Below are 17,028 nucleotides of genomic sequence, written 5' to 3'. Positions count from 1 at the left end.
TCCATATATGAAAGGAGAACCCGAAGTTTGATTTTGATGTGTCAGTAAACACTGCTTGAATGCTTAGCCGGCAAGATTCAATCTTTAGGCAAATGATGTAATGTCGTGAGGATGCATAAATGCATGGATGCATGGATAAAATTTATAGGCGGCTTTATTTTTTGCCTTTTTACTTATTAATTTTTTTCCACGAAACCCTCCAAAAATGAGTCTGCTCTTAGTGAATGTACCCGTGATGCCTCGTTAGTATGCACATACTTTTATTCCCTTCTTTTTTGTTCATTATTCTCTTTACGAACTCAGCGTGACATTCATTGCTTTAAATTTATGGAGAGAAACAAATGGTGTTTATTGAATGAAAAACAAAGTATAATACAACAAAATTTGGAGACAATGTCAATATCCCCTAGTAGCACTTCCTATCAAGGAATCATCATGTATAAAATTTTTTGACCGCATCAGAATTGATCGGTAACGACAACTCCTCTCCATCCATCCTTGTGAGAATTAGTGCCCCACCAGAAAATGCTTTCTTCACCACATACGGGCCTTCATAATTTGGAGTCCACTTGCCCCTATGATCCTTTTGTATAGGTAAGATCTTTTTCAAGACTAGCTCGCCTTCATGGAACTCTCTAGGGCGCACCCTCTTGTCGAACGCCTTTTTCATCCTTCTTTGGTATAACTGTCCATGACACACTGCTGCTAGCCTTTCTTCCTTAATGAGATTAAGCTGGTCAAATCGGGCCTGAACCCATTCTGCATCTTCCAATTGGGTCTCCATTAACACTCGTAGGGATGGGATTTCTACTTCGAAGGGTAGTACTGCCTCCATTCCGTACACCAGAGAAAAAGGTGTTGCCTCAGTTGATGTACGTACCGAGGTGCGATACCCATGCAAAGCAAAGGGAAACATCTCATGCCAGTCTCTATACGTGACCACCATTTTCTGTACAATTTTCTTGATATTCTTATTAGCGTCCTCGACTGCCTCATTCATCTTTGGACGATAAGGAGAAGAATTATGATGTTGAATTTTAAATCCTTCACACAATTCAGCCATCATTTGATTGTTCGGATTGGTGGCATTATCAGTGATTATCTTGCTAGGCAACCCGTACCTACAAATTAACTCTTTTTATGAATTTAGTCACAACTTTCCTAGTCACACTAGCGTAGGAAGCAGCTTCCACCCATTTAGTGAAATAATCAATTGCAACTAGAATGAAGCGATGTCCGTTTGAGGCTTTTGGCTCTATAGCCCCGATGACATCTATCCCCCACATTGAAAATGACCATGGGGCAGACATTAAGTTTAAAGTAGTGGGTGCCGCATTGATATTATCTGCATATTTTTGACATTTTTCGCACTTTCTCACGTGTGTACAACAATCATTCTCTATAGTCAACCAAAAGTAACCAGCCCTCAAGATCTTCCTAGCCATCGAGTGTCCATTCATGTGTGTGCCAAAAGTTCCTTCATGAACTTCCTCCAATATTGACTCGGCCTCTTTTGCATCCACGCATCGAAGGAGAACCATATCATGATTTCTCTTGTACAACACATCCCCACTCAGGATAAAATTTGCAGCCAACCTTCTCAGTGTCCTTTTATCATTCTCAGATGCTTCTTCAGGGTATTCTCTGGTTTTTATATAGCGTTTAATATCAAAATACCACGACTTACCGTCTAACTCTTCTTCGATGAAATGGCAATATACTGGCCCTTCATGGCTCTTCATTTGGATCATCGACATTACCCCATCCTGATTAATCTTGAACATCGATGATAAAGTAGCTAAGGCATCTGCCAATTGGTTATCCTCTCGCGAAATATGGTGGAATTCAATGAAATCAAAATACTCCACCAATTCCATGATATAAGTTTTGTAGGGAATCAACTTCTGATCCCTAGTTTCCCATTCTCCCCTTAGTTGATGGATAACCAACGTTGAATCTCCATATACATTCAAAAATTTTGCCTTTGACTCAATTGCGGCTTGGATGCCCATAGTGCATGCTTCATATTCAGCGATATTGTTTGTGCAATTAAAACACAACCTTGCTGTCATCGGATGATGAAGGATTATCTTGTTCCTTTTTAAGATTATTGGATATGGTGTGAGTTGATTAAGAAAGCTAAGTGAAATCCCCACTGGACATTAAGATAGCAAGCTATCTAGATGTGAAGGTTCCTTTCACAAAGCTCAAAAGAAGAAGATGATGGATTGATTCAAAACAAAAAGGAAATGGAAAGCACATAAACCATAGAAAACCAAGAACAATTAAAGGAAGAAGAAAACATAAAATGGAGAGAAAAGGAATGGTAAAAATATGAGAAGCACGCCACTACAAGGCTAGGCTAGAAGCCATGGCAACCTTGAAGACGAGTGGATGTGTGCCGCCACTTGCTATGCAAGATAAGGCTTAAAAGCATTCACTCCCTAGGGAGGAAACTCTCACAAATGGTTGAGACACAAGAGTGTTTTTACTTCAAAATGTTCAACCCTTTTACATGTCTAGGAGCACCCCTTATATAGAAGAGTTTAGGGGCCTCTAAGCAAATAAAAGATACCTAAGGATGTCTCTACAAAAACCTAACCCTAGCTTCTAGAAACTAGGTCAAATAAGGTTACAAAAATGAGAGACAAAAGAGCTAACTATGGTGTGTGCAAGGCTAATTTCGTTCTAGCACAAAAGGAGACAAAGAATGTGTCTCATATGTCTCCAAAAAGTGGTCAAAGTGTGCTAAAAACAAAGGAGACCAAAGGTACATAGGTACACTTGCTTCATGCCTTTTACTTTATGCTTTATGCCTTTGCTTTACTCTCTCCTCCACATCATTTATGCTCCCCAATCACCATGCGCCACCTAGCATTGCTTTCTTACTCCTAATTAACCTACAAAGCAAATAAACATAGATTAGCATGTTGGCTTAAGTCAAGCCAACTATAGTGAAAGAGTCAAACCTAGTCAAAGGTCAACAAGTCAACTAAAGTTGATTCAACTAAGTCAACTTAGGGAATCAAAAATAACAAACACAAATGAAAGGGATGAAGGATTAGTGAACTTCCTTTTTAAACATGCTTAGTCTTCTTAAGCATGTGCCTTCATCCTTGGTTGGGGTCAATCCTTCATCATCCTCCCCTTCTTGGAGAGAATTTGACCACAAATTCTTTAAGCCTTTGTAGATGGAGCTTGACTTGATTTGGGGGAGGTTTTGCGCCTCCCTTTTATGAGCTCTTGTTCCATCTTTTCTAAGGGTACTACCCCTAGCTTTGGTTAGGCCATCCCTCTTTTCTAGACCACTCTGCTTCTCATGCTTGCGCATTGGGTCTTCCTTTTGAGCCTTGCAAGAGAAGAAAGAATGGTGATGTCCATCTTGCTTTGAAAATATTTTTTTAGAGGCAAGTAACACTTTGGAGGTAACTTGCTCTTTTTCTTTTTCATCTTTTCTCTTATCTTTCACTTTATTTTGGTCCTCATTTGCTTGATTGGGTGAGAGAGGTAGGAGTGTGAACTTCTTGCCTTGGAAGGAGAAAGCATAGGTGTTAGCATGGCCATCATAAAAGACTTTTCTATCAAATTGCCATGGCCTACCTAACAAAATATGAGTTTCTTTCATAGGCACAACATCACATAACACCTCATCTTTAAAATTTCCAATTGAAAAGTTAATGAGGACTTGTTGAGTTACTTTAATGTCTTCTTTCTTAAGCCATGATAGCTTGTAGGGCTTGGCATGAGGGATAGTTTTCAAGCCAAGCTTGTCCACAACCCTTGTGCTAGCCACATTTACACAACTTCCATTATCTATGAGGAAGGGACATAGTTTGTCTTTGATATGACACCTTGAATGAAAAAGGTTTTGTCTTTGAGAAGGGTCAAGTTCCTTGGAAACTTGTCTTAGTTGGTGCCTTATCATTAACAATCCACCTTCAAGGGGTTTAATCCTTTCACTTGAAGAAGAAGTGTGTGAAGAAGTACTTTTTGGGGAAGGGGGAGAAGAATGTTCACTCTCTACTTCTTTTTTAAGGTTTAAGGCCATGGTTCTTTTGGTGGGACAATTTGAAGCTATGTGCCCATATCCCAAACACTTAAAACATTTTATAAAACTTGTCCTTGTACCTTGAGAAGAATTAGGAGTTTCATTAGAAGGCCTAGACGAATTAGTCCTAGGAGGTGGGTCTTTGGAACTCTTGAGTGGTGATCTATCATGTTTTCTTTCTTTATCTTTCCAAGTACTAGAATAGTAGTCATTGTATGAACCACTCCTCTTAGCCTCTTTTTTCTTTTGCAATTGAGTTTCAACTTTGATGGCCAAATGTAAAACTTTGTCAAGAGAGGAGTACTCATATAACTCTACTAAATCTTGTATGTCCCTCCTTAACCCACTCACAAATCTAGCTACCTTTTCCTCTTCACTTTCAAATTGGAGTCCTACTTTTAGAAGCATGGACTCCATTAACTTGTAATATTCATCCACACACATGGACCCTTGTTGAAGCCTTTGGAGCTTCAAAAGAGTCTCCCTCCTATAGTAGGAAGGAACAAATCTAGCGCGCATCAAATTTTTAAGGTCCCTCTAAGAAGTCGCGAGTGACTCTTGGTTAATATTGTCCATACATAATTGATGCCACCAAGTCATGGCATAATCCTCAAACTCTAAGACTACCAAATCTACTTCCTTTTGATCACTAACTACATGAATGGTAAAAATTTGGTCCACTTTTTGTTCCCACTCAATGTAGATGTTTGGGTCATTTTCTCCTTTGAACTTAGGAATCTTTGGAATTTGCTTCTCTTGTGATGGGTTGCGCCTAGAATGCCATCTTTTCCTAGCCTCTCTTTCTTGCTTTTTAGGTTCAAGCCTTTGAATTTGCTCTTGGATTCTTAGGTCACTTTGCTCCTTGTCTTTTCTCAATTGTTCAAAGGCCTTCTTCCTAGACAACTCCAAATCCCGAAGCAATCTCATCAATGTATTGTTTTTGTTTGGTGTAGGTGCATTTGATGAACTTGCCATGATTCCTACAACAAAAACATTCAAATCCGAGACAAAATAAATGGATTAGGGGTTAGACAAAAAATCGAGACCAAATCCAACCCAAAATGCAACCCAAGTGTTTAGATCACACTCCCAAAGTAACAAGGCAAGGCTAGCACTCAAAATCCACCAATGGAGTGAAGCAAACACTTTTAAAAACTTGTTCAAAACCTTTCAAATGCAAGACAAGTGATTCGGCCACAACATCCCAAGAGTTTCAAGAAAAGAAAACTATTAAGACAAAACAAAGAACACCTAGTGACAAGCAAGAAAAGCACAAAAACAAGAAAGTTTAACTTCTAAGGAAATTTTGTTTTAAAGACAAAACTTGAACAAGACTAAAGCAATGAAAAACAATTTTAAAGACTCTATGGAAAGCATTTCAACAAGCCAAGATTATACCTCAAATTATGCATACACCATGAAAGATCATAACCAAGTCAAAGCATGGAACTAATTTGCCAATATCACCCAAAATCCAAGTATAAATTTTGGTAGCATAACACCTAGTAAAAATGGCCAAATGGATTCACCAAGCATTGTAAAAGCTCTCGGCCAAACTGTTTTTGGTCTTGAAAACACTTTTTCTTTTCAAAACTAGGTACTTAAAATGATGAGAAGGATGTTTTAGGGTGTCTTGAACACTTAGTTCCTTAAAATTAGGTCAAAATCAATTTCAAGGAGCATACAACAACACAAGGCATAGATCTCATGCAATAGTTCAAAAACTTAGAAACAAGAACAAGAAAACTCAAAGAAGCATATGACAAGAGACTCAAGAAAAAGTTAGACACATTTAAACATGTAGCTATCATGCATTTAAACTCATGGATTTGAGGCTCAAAGAGTAAGCATCAAAAGACATGTTATCCAACCACATTTAGGAGCAAAAGAGTCACAAAACCGAAGCCAAAATTGCCACAACATAACCTGAAAACGCTGTTTTTCGTATTCTCGGCAGCTCTGACCTTTGCTCACTCATTTGATGATAACTCTCTCCACAGAACTCCAAATGAGTTAATTCTTTTTTTGTTGGAAACTAGACTCACAAAGCTTTCTTTTGATATAAAGAACGTTACTTTTGGACCACTTAGATAGCTGCAGTATTTTTTTCAAAAACGCACACGTTGCTGCCAGCACTGTTTTTATGTGGACCATTCAAAGATAGCTACACAAGACAAGGTTAGAACATGAAAACACCATATTCAAGGACAACCACAGCTCTAGATACCAAATGATGAAGGATTATCTTTTTCCTTTTTAAGATTATTGAATATGGTGTGAGTTGATTAAGAAAGCCAAGTGAAATCCCCACTAGACATTAAGATAGCAAGCTATCTAGATGTGAAGGTTCCTTTCACAAAGCTCAAGAGAAGAAGATGATGGATTGATTCAAAACAAAAAGGAAATGGAAGGCACATAAACCATAGAAAACCAAGAACAATTAAAGGAAGAAGAAAACATAAAATGGAAAGGAAAGAAATGGTAAAAATGTGAGAAGCACGCCACTACAAGGCTAGGCTAGAAGCCATGGCAACCTTGAAGATGAGTGGATGTGTGCCACCACTTGCTATGCAAGATAAGGCTTAAAAGTTTCACTCCCAAGGGAGGAAACTCTCACAAATGGTTGAGACACAAGAGTGTTTTTACTTCAAAATGTTCAACCCTTTTACATGTCTAGGAGCACCCCTTATATAGAAGAGTTCAGGGGCCTATAAGCAAATAAAAGATACCTAAGGATGTCTCTACAAAAACCTAACCCTAGCTTCTAGAAACTAGGTCAAATAAGGTTACAAAAATGAGAGACAAAAGAGCTAACTATGGTGTGTGCAAGGCTAATTTCGTTCTAGCATAAAAGGAGACAAAGAATGTGTCTCATATGTCTCCAAAAAGTGGTCAAAGTGTGCTAAAAACAAAGGAGACCAAAGGTACATAGGTACACTTGCTTCATGCCTTTTACTTTATGCTTTATGCCTTTGCTTTACTCTCTCCTCCACATCATTTATGCTCCCCAATCACCATGCGCCACCTAGCATTGCTTTCTTACTCCTAATTAACCTACAAAGCAAATAAACATAGATTAGCATGTTGGCTTAAGTCAAACCAACTATAGTGAAAGAGTCAAACCTAGTCAAAGGTCAACAAGTCAACTAAAGTTGATTCAACTAAGTCAACTTAGGGAATCAAAAATAACAAACACAAATGAAAGGGATGAAGGATTAGTGAACTTCCTTTTTAAACATGCTTAGTCTTCTTAAGCATGTGCCTTCATCCTTGGTTGGGGTCAATCCTTCATCATCGGAATGTATTGGTTTTTTGGAGATATTAGTATTGCCCATATACCATGTCCCATGACATTAGAAGCCCCGTCGAATAATAACGTCCATTTCTTTATGTTCTCATCTTCTTGGTCATCTTCGAACAAGGCCATGATGTCCTCATCAGGAAATTCGGGTTGCATCGACTGGTAATCGTTAACGGGTTGTTGAGCCAGATATTCAGCCAAAGCACTACCCTTGACGGACTTCTGAGTGACATACACAATGTCGTATTCTGACAATAGCATTTGCCACCGGGCTATCCTTCAAGTGAGAGCGGGCTTTTCAAAAATATACTTGATAGGGTCGGTCTTGGATATCAACCAGGTAGAATGACTCAACATGTATTGTCTTAGACGATAGGCAGCCCATGCCAATGCGCAATAAGTTCGCTCTAAAAATGAGTATCGTTGTTCACATTCCGTGAACTTCTTGCTTAGGTAGTATATGGCATGCTCTCTTTTTCCAGTTTCGTCATGTTGACCCAACACACAACCCATTGACTCATCGAGTACCGTCAAATACATAATGAGTGGCTTCCCCGGTTCGGGTGGGCGTAACACAGGAGGATCTTGTAGATATTGTTTGATTTTATCAAAAGCAGTCTGACAGTCTTCATTCCACTCAACAACCTGGTTTTTACGCAATAGCTTGAATATTGGTTCACAAGTGGCGGTTAACTGGGAGATGAACCTAGCAATGTAGCTCAGTCTGCCCAAGAAACCCCGTACCTCCTTTTCTGTACTGGGAGCAGGCATTTCGATTATCGCACGCATCTTGTCGGGATCGACTTCTATGCCCTTTTGACTGACAACAAAACCCAACAACTTTCCAGATCTCACACCGAATGTGCATTTAGCTGGGTTTAGTTTAAGTTTAAATTTCCTCAATCTCTCAAATAATTTCCTTAGGTTGAGGATGTGTTCTTCTTCTGACTCAGACTTGGCGATCATGTCATCTACATAAACCTCAATTTCTTTGTGCATCATATCATGAAAAAGCGCCACCATGGCCCTTTGATAGGTTGCCCCAACATTCTTAAGCCCGAAAGACATCACCTTATAGAAAAATGTCCCCCACAATGTGATAAACGTGGTCTTTTCCATATCTTCAGGTGCCATCTTAATCTGATTATATCCCGAGAAGCCATCCATAAACGAAAATAGTGAGAACTTGGCTGTATTATCCACTAATGTATCGATGTGCGGTAATAAGAAGTTGTCTTTTAGGCTCGCCCGGTTCAAATCTCTACAGTCAACGCACATCCGAACCTTCCCATCCTTCTTGGGCACGGGTACAATATTTGCCACCCATTGAGGGTATTTTGCCACAGCTAGAAATCCAGCGTCAAATTGCTTTTGTAGTTCTTCTTTAATCTTTAATGACATTTCTGGTTTCATCCTTCTTAGCTTTTGTCTGACTGGAGGGCATTCAGGTTTTAGTGGAAGCTTATGTTGTACTATATCAGTATCTAAACCAGGCATATCATTGTAAGACCAAGCAAACACATCCCTAAACTCCTTTAGCAACATACACAATTCTTCTTTCACTTCTTTCTTCATACTCGTGCCAATTTTCACTTCTTTCTTTTCATCCCCCTCGCTTAGGTCAAGCACTTCAACATCTTCTTGATGGGGTTTTATTTCCCTAGATTCTTGTTCCACTAATCTCATTAGTTCAGGGGAGGGTTCTGAATCACCTTCATAATCATCTTCCATATCATTGATAGGGTGCTCAAAATTAGGGATATCGACATTGTTATTTTCAAAACATTCATTATCATATCTGCATTATTTGAGTTTATAAAAAAGATAAATAAACAAACAACAGTGAAAAATGCAAACAAAGATAACAAAGGTAGGAAACACAAATTGATTATCACGCTGAGCATAAAGGAAAATGTGTCATCCCGTTAAGTCATGAATCCTAAAGCTCCGGGTAAAGCAATAGGACAAATTAAAAATATTACATTTTAACCAAATTAAACATCACGGGTAGATCCAAAGTCTCCCAATTGTTGAGTAGCGCATTTGGAGCACAAGGCTGCACAAAAATTGAGCTTTCAGGTTCATCTTCATCTCTGACAGCTGCTATCTGACTAGTGTTGATCCATCCCGCGCTGCGGAAGCTATCTTTGATGTCGCAGATGCGAATCTTTCCTAACCCTAGTTCTTTTCCTTGGATTCGAGCCACACCGCGCTCTCTCCTTTCTTCCGCCAGCCTCCTCTTATCCTCTCTAGTAGGCTTGTATCCAAGGCCGTATTTATTCTTTTTCTCGGTGACTTCTAAAGGATACATCAATCCTTGCTTGTACTTGCCTAGCCCCTTTCCGTACTCATATCCCTCTTTCAACATGACCTTGGCCGTCATAAGGGAAGTACGCGACAAGTGTGGGTTCATTGGAAAGGGCTCCACACAGGCATTTCCCACAATTTCCAAAGATTGGAAGGCTGCCTCGACGGCTTCCTCTACTGCTTCAATATAGCGAGAAGATGAAGGTCCACTTACTAAAATATCTTCCTCCCCTGAAACAATCACTAATTTGTCACCCATGACATATTTTAACTTTTGGTGCAAGGTTGAAGGTACCACGCCCGCTGAGTGAATCCAAGGACGACCCAACAAGCAGCTGTATGCTGGAAGGATGTCCATCACTTGGAAAGTTATTTGAAAGACACATGGCCCTATTTGGATTGGCAATTCTACCTCTCCCATTACTTCTCTTTTACTCCCATCGAAAGCTCTCACTATCATTGCGCTTGGTTTCATGTGAATACCTTCACACAGTAGCTTTCCCAATGTTGTTTTTGGCATTACATTCAGGGAAGATCCATTGTCGATCAATACACATGCTATGACATGATCCAAGCATTTTACAGAGACATGGAGGGCCTTGTTGTGTCCCCTCCCTTCAGTAGGTATCTCCTCATCGGTAAACGTGAGGTAATTGTTAGCAGTGATATTGTTAACAATTCCCTTAAAACTGTCCAGAGAAATATTTTGCTCCACATGCGCTCCATTGAGTATCTTCATTAACAACTTTCTATGAGAGGTTGAATGCATGAGTAGTTCTAAAAGTGAGATTCGAGCAGGCAGGCGATTCAACTGTTCGACCACTTTATACTTGCTTTGTTGTATGAACTTCAAGAACTCGCAAGCCTCCTCATCAGATACTTCTTTCCCATCGTCTTTTCTTAGACCCTCGTCGGTTTGGATGGTTTTCCCTTTCAAGAGTTCCTTAGCCTTTTTGGTATTCGCTGATTCACTATTGCCAACTCCATCTTTCATCAAGTTTGGAGGCGTAAAGATTCGACCACTCCTCGTAATTCCACCGATGCCTGATATATTTTTCACCACTGACTCACCACTGCTAGGTTGACCACCTACCCGTTGTTCCTCACCCAACACGTATGCACCATATTTCCATGGGACAACTTTCTCACTTTTGTAGGGAAATGGGGAGGGTGTTTGGATAATAATAGATTGTCTTTCTTGAATTGTCGGGGTAGAGGTGGATCTAGTGAAATGAATCACCAATGGCTCTGGCAAAGTCACACCGGGTTCCGCACCATCTTGTGCAAATACTTCATCCTCCATGTGTCCGTGACATACTTGCACAAATTTTCTGTCTATAAGATTTTGTAGAACATCCTCGAACTCGGTGCATTCATCGATAGAATGTTTAGCACTCTGATGGAATCCACACTTTTTACTCAGGTTATATTCTCCTTTTAACAAACCCAATTTTAATAGTGTCTAAAAAACAAACCGCTTGGAGCTTCGAATTTCATTCACATCCCTCACCAGTCGGTGTTTCTTAACCTCAATGGCATTTGTCGAAAGGTTCCCAAGACCAGAAAGGGGATTAGCCTCAACACTAGGTTTGTCTTCATGGAACTTTATCCATCCTGAGTTGATTAAAGCTTCCACCTTGTGTTTAAGGGACACACAATTCTCAATAGAGTGACCAACTCCCCCTCCTTGATAATCACATTTGGCATTTGGATCATAATTCTTGGGGAACGGAGGTTGCACAGGCTTCATCGGACAAATGGCCACCAAACGCTTTTGGAGGAGATGAGGCAACAATTCCGTATATGACATAGGAATAGGAGTGAAATGAACAAAGTTCCTCTCTTGATTCCTCCTTAGATTAGCGTTTTGTCCGGCGTTTCTGTTGAAATTCGAGTTAGGTTCGGTTTTCCAAGCATTGTTTGGAGCACGTTATGGTTGATAAAGATTCGACGGTTGATAAAACCCTTGCTGCTGAGGTTGTGTTTGATGAACAGACACTGCATTGGCCACATAAGGAGGTTGGTTCAAGTGTGGTCGATAATTAATCGTAGGAGCCCGACTTTCCCACACAGGCATCACTAAGGCCGCTTGTACTTCCGCTTCTTTCTTCTTTCCAGGAATAAAATTAGGTTTCTTAGGAGTTGCAGCCGCGAATGGGCCATATGCAATATTTCCACTTTTTAACCCGATTTCTATTCTTTCCCCTATGATGATGATATCAGCGAAATTGGAAGACACATTCCCCAACACATGCTCATAAAATGGTGATTGCAGCGTGTTTACAAACGTCGCCACCATCTCCTTATCAAGTAGAGGTGGCTCAACCTGAGCAGCCAACTCTCTCCACCGTTGTGCATATTCCTTGAAGGACTCAGTATCCTTCTTGGCCATGTTTTGCAATTGTAATCTATCTAGCGCACTATCTGTGTTGTATTTATACTGTTTCACAAAGGTGTCGGCCAAATCCATCCAGGAATGAATTCGAGATGGCTCCAAGTGTGTATACCAATTCAATGCTACCCCAACCAAACTATCTTGGAAACAATGTATTAGCAATTTTTCATCATAAGCATAAGCACCCATCTTTCTACCATACATTGTCAGATGGCTTTTAGGGCATGTGGTGCCGTGATACTTTTCAAATTCTGGGACCTTAAACTTGTGTGGTATCATCACACTAGGAACCAGGCTTAATCTCGCCACATCACCGAACCCATAGCTTCCACCACCCTCAATGGCACGAATCCTTTCCTCAAGAATTTCAAGCTTACTCTTAGCCCCATCAACAACAGTGAATATTGCTTGGACTGTAGTGTGTGGTGCAGCTTTAGTCGCAGCATCTGCATCGATGAATGTTTTCGGAGGCTGGGGCGCCACAGTCATCCTCGGTCCTGTGAATGTGACTGTCTCATTCATCTCCGCTCCTGTCACGAGTGTCGAAGCTAACATCGGCCCTTGAGCACCGTTCGATAGTGTGTTGTTAGCTGCAGGGAAAGAGAAAGAAGTTTGTTCTGCATTTGAATATTCTCCAACTGGAGGAGTGTATCCCGGAGGCAGACCGTACATTGGGAACGGAACTAACGCGCCTAGAGGCGTACCATAAGAATGAGCATTCTCCTCGACCCTAGCGGATGAGGCCTCCCCTGAAGCCTTCAGTGACTTCAAAGCCTCTAAGATTTGGCCCACTTGATCCTTCAGCTCGTTAATGTCAGCCTTCACAGCTTCATGGGCTTCTTCCCAATCTTCCATGCTTCTGTGGTTACCTCGTGTGCGATAAGGGTGTCGTGGAAATTTTGCCGTCGTATTTGATTTTGCTCTATTATTTCGTTAAATGAAATGAATTATGAAGAATGAAAAGAAATAAAATGAATGCAAAACATTTATTCTAGTTGGAAATTTTAAAGCTGTGAGAACGTTAAGGTAAATATATCATAGAAATTAACACGAAACTGATACAACCCAACCATTAACAAGTCTTCTACATTCATTAAGCAAGAAAAGAAATAAAACCTATTCCCTAACCCTGACTATCATGCTCTTCATCTCCCTCATCAACTTCTTGCAATGATTAAAGAAGGCTTCAATCTCCCTTGGCGGATTGAAGATCGGTAGTGGAGTCTCTGCTTCAGCTAATAACCGTGGGATTTCTTCAATTGCCCCATTCGCCAAGGCAGCCAGTTGTGAGAAACATCTCTTCCAATGTTCTATAGTCATTTCCTGCTCAACCGTGTACTCATTCATTTGGTTGACCACCTCTCGATGTTCCTTTTCCAATTCAGCTCTATGCCAACGCTCCTCGTCCATCTTCACCTCATAGGTCGACACCACCTCTCTCATTTGTTGTTCAACCTCACTGATTCTCATTTGAGCATTGTGCAACCGTCTCAGTGCTTCAGTTTTCTCTCTCTTAAATTCTTCACACAACTGATCCCTTTGGCGCTCAGATGCTACTGCTGCATCTCTCTCGGTCCCTTGATTTTAATGCGGTGCTTGCTGCGACCAAATCCTGTTTCACTCTAAAAAGCATGATCTCGTTCTTCTCTTTGTTGCCTAAGAATCCCTTCATACGCTTTTGTCATTTCCTCATTATCACGCCTCAGATCCACATACTCATGTCGGAGACTTTGAAGCTCGTTAATTAATTTGGCATTTTTTAATTTCATCTTCTCGATCTCTTCTTTTAACCCTTTCACCTCCTCAGACTCAGCAGGTTCCAATCGCTCCGGAGCAGGAGAGTCCGATTTGAAAGGTAACTTGATCATATTAACCCTTTCCAGAATCCATCGTCGGTAAGATATTTTCCCGTCCATTACCCATGGCCTTGGGTCTTTTTCTGCACGCAAAACCTCACCCCTGGCACTCCTAACTCGTCGAATTAGATCTTGAGAAATTCCTTCTTCATAATAAGTCCATATGGCGACCAAAGATTCTGGAGTTGGAGAGCTCTTAATTGGACTCCCAAATTGTCGTTGAGCCAAAACAGGGTTATAATTCACACAACTTCTGGTACCTATCAGAGGGACGTTAGGGAAATCCCCACAAGAAATGACATGCGACTTGGGCAGCCCAGGGACACACCATCTAATCTTTCCCCCATTCAAACCTGCACAGAATTGGGCCCATTCTTTCGCCCCTCGAATTTCAACGCCGCCATGTGGCAATTCCCCAATCTGACATTCAGCATTTACTGTACCCAACCGGACTCGGGATATAAACCATACATACAATATAGGTACACAACATAACATATTCTTCCTCTTGAGTGCGTAGCACAAATTCAAACCCCCCACATCAGCTAGAACCGCAGTGACTGGGCTTTCTGAATGAATCTTGTAAGCGACAAACAGATCGATGGCCACTTGATCAACAAAATTCTCCATGTTAGGGAAGAGCACGACTCCATATAGTGTGAGAGCCAACACATCCATGAACGTCTCCCCTATCTCTTTCTCAGGCAAACGACGCAAGTGCCCTTCTAAATACCCTTGGGGGATCCCTTTCGAGTTGCTCTTGGAGGCCATTTTACTCTCTAACTCAGCAGGGTGTACCTTCAAGATTCCTGCCAACGTAGAGATAGATGCTCGTTGCTCGAAATATCTGTAAGGGACTTTATCTTCCACCGACAAACCCAAAATTTGCTTAAACTCTTCTACTACTGGTGCCAACTGAAAATCCTGGAAGGTGAAACATCTGAGCGGCGGATCATAATATTGGGCCAAAGCGGTGACTGTCGACGCTTGGACTTCCACATTCAATAACCTCAATAAGTTTCCATACCACTTCTTGAAAGCATTCTTCTGTATAGTCTTCATTTGTTGCACTATTTCCCTTAAACCATTCAGATTGCTATCTATAACCCTAATAGGTAACTTCTTCTTCAAGGCATCCGACCCTAAATTCCCTCCGACATGAAATCCCATGGTAATTTCTTTTGTTTCTTTTTTTTTTCACAAACTCAATCACAGCCTTAAAATTTCTGACCTAGAATCACAAGAAATGTTATGGCATGGCATGACAAAATACATGTTATGCATGAAGAAATAATCAAAATGCATGTATGATGAGGTCACGAAAGAATGTACAGACACATGACTTCATTGCTAATTCAAATAAAGCGAGAAAAAATAAGATGAGAATTAAGGTAATGCACATGTCTCCCCTTGTGCCTTATCAGGGGTTCGACGCCTAATGGTCCTAAGGTAAAATACATGCGCTTGCCAGGATGGTTCCCTAATACTTAAGGATCAAGGTCACTGGAGCTATGGCCCATTTCTTGGCATTTCCCACAACAATTGGTAGACAACAAGATGTGGGAGTACCAACGAAGTAAACAAACTCTAGCTGGGGTTCTCACAATGACCACTTGGGAAGTTCATCCACTGTGGCACTGCTACACAATCCCCTCTAACTCTAAGTTACACAGACCCGGGTATAGGGCCCCGCTCATGATATGCACAAAGTGTGTGTGTGTGTGTGGAGGGAGAATGTTGCATACCATAACCCCCACCTGCAAAACAACCAGAAAACTTCCCAGGCAGATATATAGAAAATATGCAAAACAATTTACACACAATCACTTCAAGAGACAAATATATACACATGCAAATAAAGACAATAATAAACAAAGAAAAGGAAAGAGGAAATAAAACATAAGGAAAAACCACATGAAGTTCGCATATCTAATTAAATGGCTTGACTCTCTAGCATCCCCAGTGGAGTCGCCAGCTGTCGCAACCGGAATCGCGACGGGAAGGCGAATCGAAAAAAAAAGGGTTTAAAAAAGATTTAGGAGTCGCCACCATAGTTATTCTGGAAAACTATGGAAAACCATAAAGATAAGACAAGTCTGCGAAAAACCATATTTTGGATTCGGGAGTCGGTTACGCGTAGGGAAGGTGTTAGCACCCTACCGCGTCCGCCCAAGGGCGGTACCTTTAATTAAAAATGCATTGTTGATGTGGTTATCAAAATATCAATTTTCCCAAAAATAATAAGACAAAAATATTAAAAAGAAACAAAAATATATATTTTTTTTTATTTTTTGGGCCCGACAAAGATTGACCTTGGTCCTACGTATTCTCATTAAAACTGAGAAATCAGGGTTACGTAGTTCTTAAAAAGATATTTGAAAAATAATTGAGAAAAAAAGATTTGATTTTTTTTAGAGGTGAACCTGACAAGGACTGACCCTGCTCCTACGTATCTCACGGTGGAGAATCAAGGATTATGTAGTTTTTAAAAGATATTTGTGGGAAAATATTGATGTTTTTTTATTTTTGAAATTTTATATTTTTTTAGTATTTTTGAATTAATTGAAAATATGTGTCACACGACGCGAGCGGTTGGACGAACACTAAAAGAAAAAGAAAACTGTTTTTCGATATTTTCAAATTATTTGGAAGTGTCACACGACGCGAGCGGCCGGACAGACACAATAAAAATGAAAGAGAACCTTTTTCTATTTTTCTATATTTTAATTTTTATGATTTTCAAATATGTTTGTTTTCCTTTTTTTTTCTAAAATAATAATAATAATAATAATAATAATAAATAAATAAATAAATTTATAAAAGGATGAAATTATTTAAGAAGAATAAAGTAGGAAAAAAAATTAAGGGTGCACGAGTAATTGGTGGGGTGCACAAAGCAAATACAACAACAAGCCCAAAAACAATAGAGGGGGTACGAAAAGAAAGGAGGAGGGTGTGGTTGAGGTAAAAGAGGGGGTGCGCGTGGTAAAAGGGTTCAAGGCCTGCTGCCCCTTTTTATTTTACAGAAAAAAAAACCCTAACAGAAGCCAAAGCTTCTTCCCCTCACCATGGCATCTCTTCTTCTCGACACCACCAACACAGCCCCAGGCCTGGACGTGCG

General features: G+C 40.3%; 2 protein-coding genes and 1 pseudogene across 2 annotated transcripts; all 3 read right to left on the bottom strand.

Annotated features, from left to right (window-relative positions):
- Positions 1 to 433: 433 nt before the first annotated feature.
- Positions 434 to 1,063, bottom strand: LOC146882425 (uncharacterized). The gene has a single exon (XM_085667401.1). It carries the CDS (start codon positions 1,061 to 1,063, stop codon positions 434 to 436), a length of 630 nt encoding a protein of 209 aa, XP_085523527.1.
- A 58-nt stretch (positions 1,064 to 1,121) lies between these two features.
- Positions 1,122 to 12,906, bottom strand: LOC146882424 (uncharacterized; annotated as a pseudogene).
- Positions 12,907 to 13,673: 767 nt separating this feature from the next.
- LOC146882423 (uncharacterized) lies at positions 13,674 to 15,077 on the bottom strand. Its single transcript, XM_085667400.1, has one exon. The coding sequence runs from the start codon at positions 15,075 to 15,077 to the stop codon at positions 13,674 to 13,676; it is 1,404 nt and encodes a 467-aa protein (XP_085523526.1).
- Positions 15,078 to 17,028: the final 1,951 nt, after the last annotated feature.

This window comes from Vigna unguiculata, chromosome 10, assembly GCF_037176805.1.
Source record: "Vigna unguiculata cultivar grain cowpea cultivar isolate G323 ecotype 2 chromosome 10, ASM3717680v1, whole genome shotgun sequence".
Taxonomy (NCBI): Eukaryota; Viridiplantae; Streptophyta; class Magnoliopsida; order Fabales; family Fabaceae; genus Vigna; species Vigna unguiculata.
The sequence above is the reverse complement of the archived record's forward strand: the minus strand, read 5'-3'. Positions and strand labels throughout refer to the sequence as shown.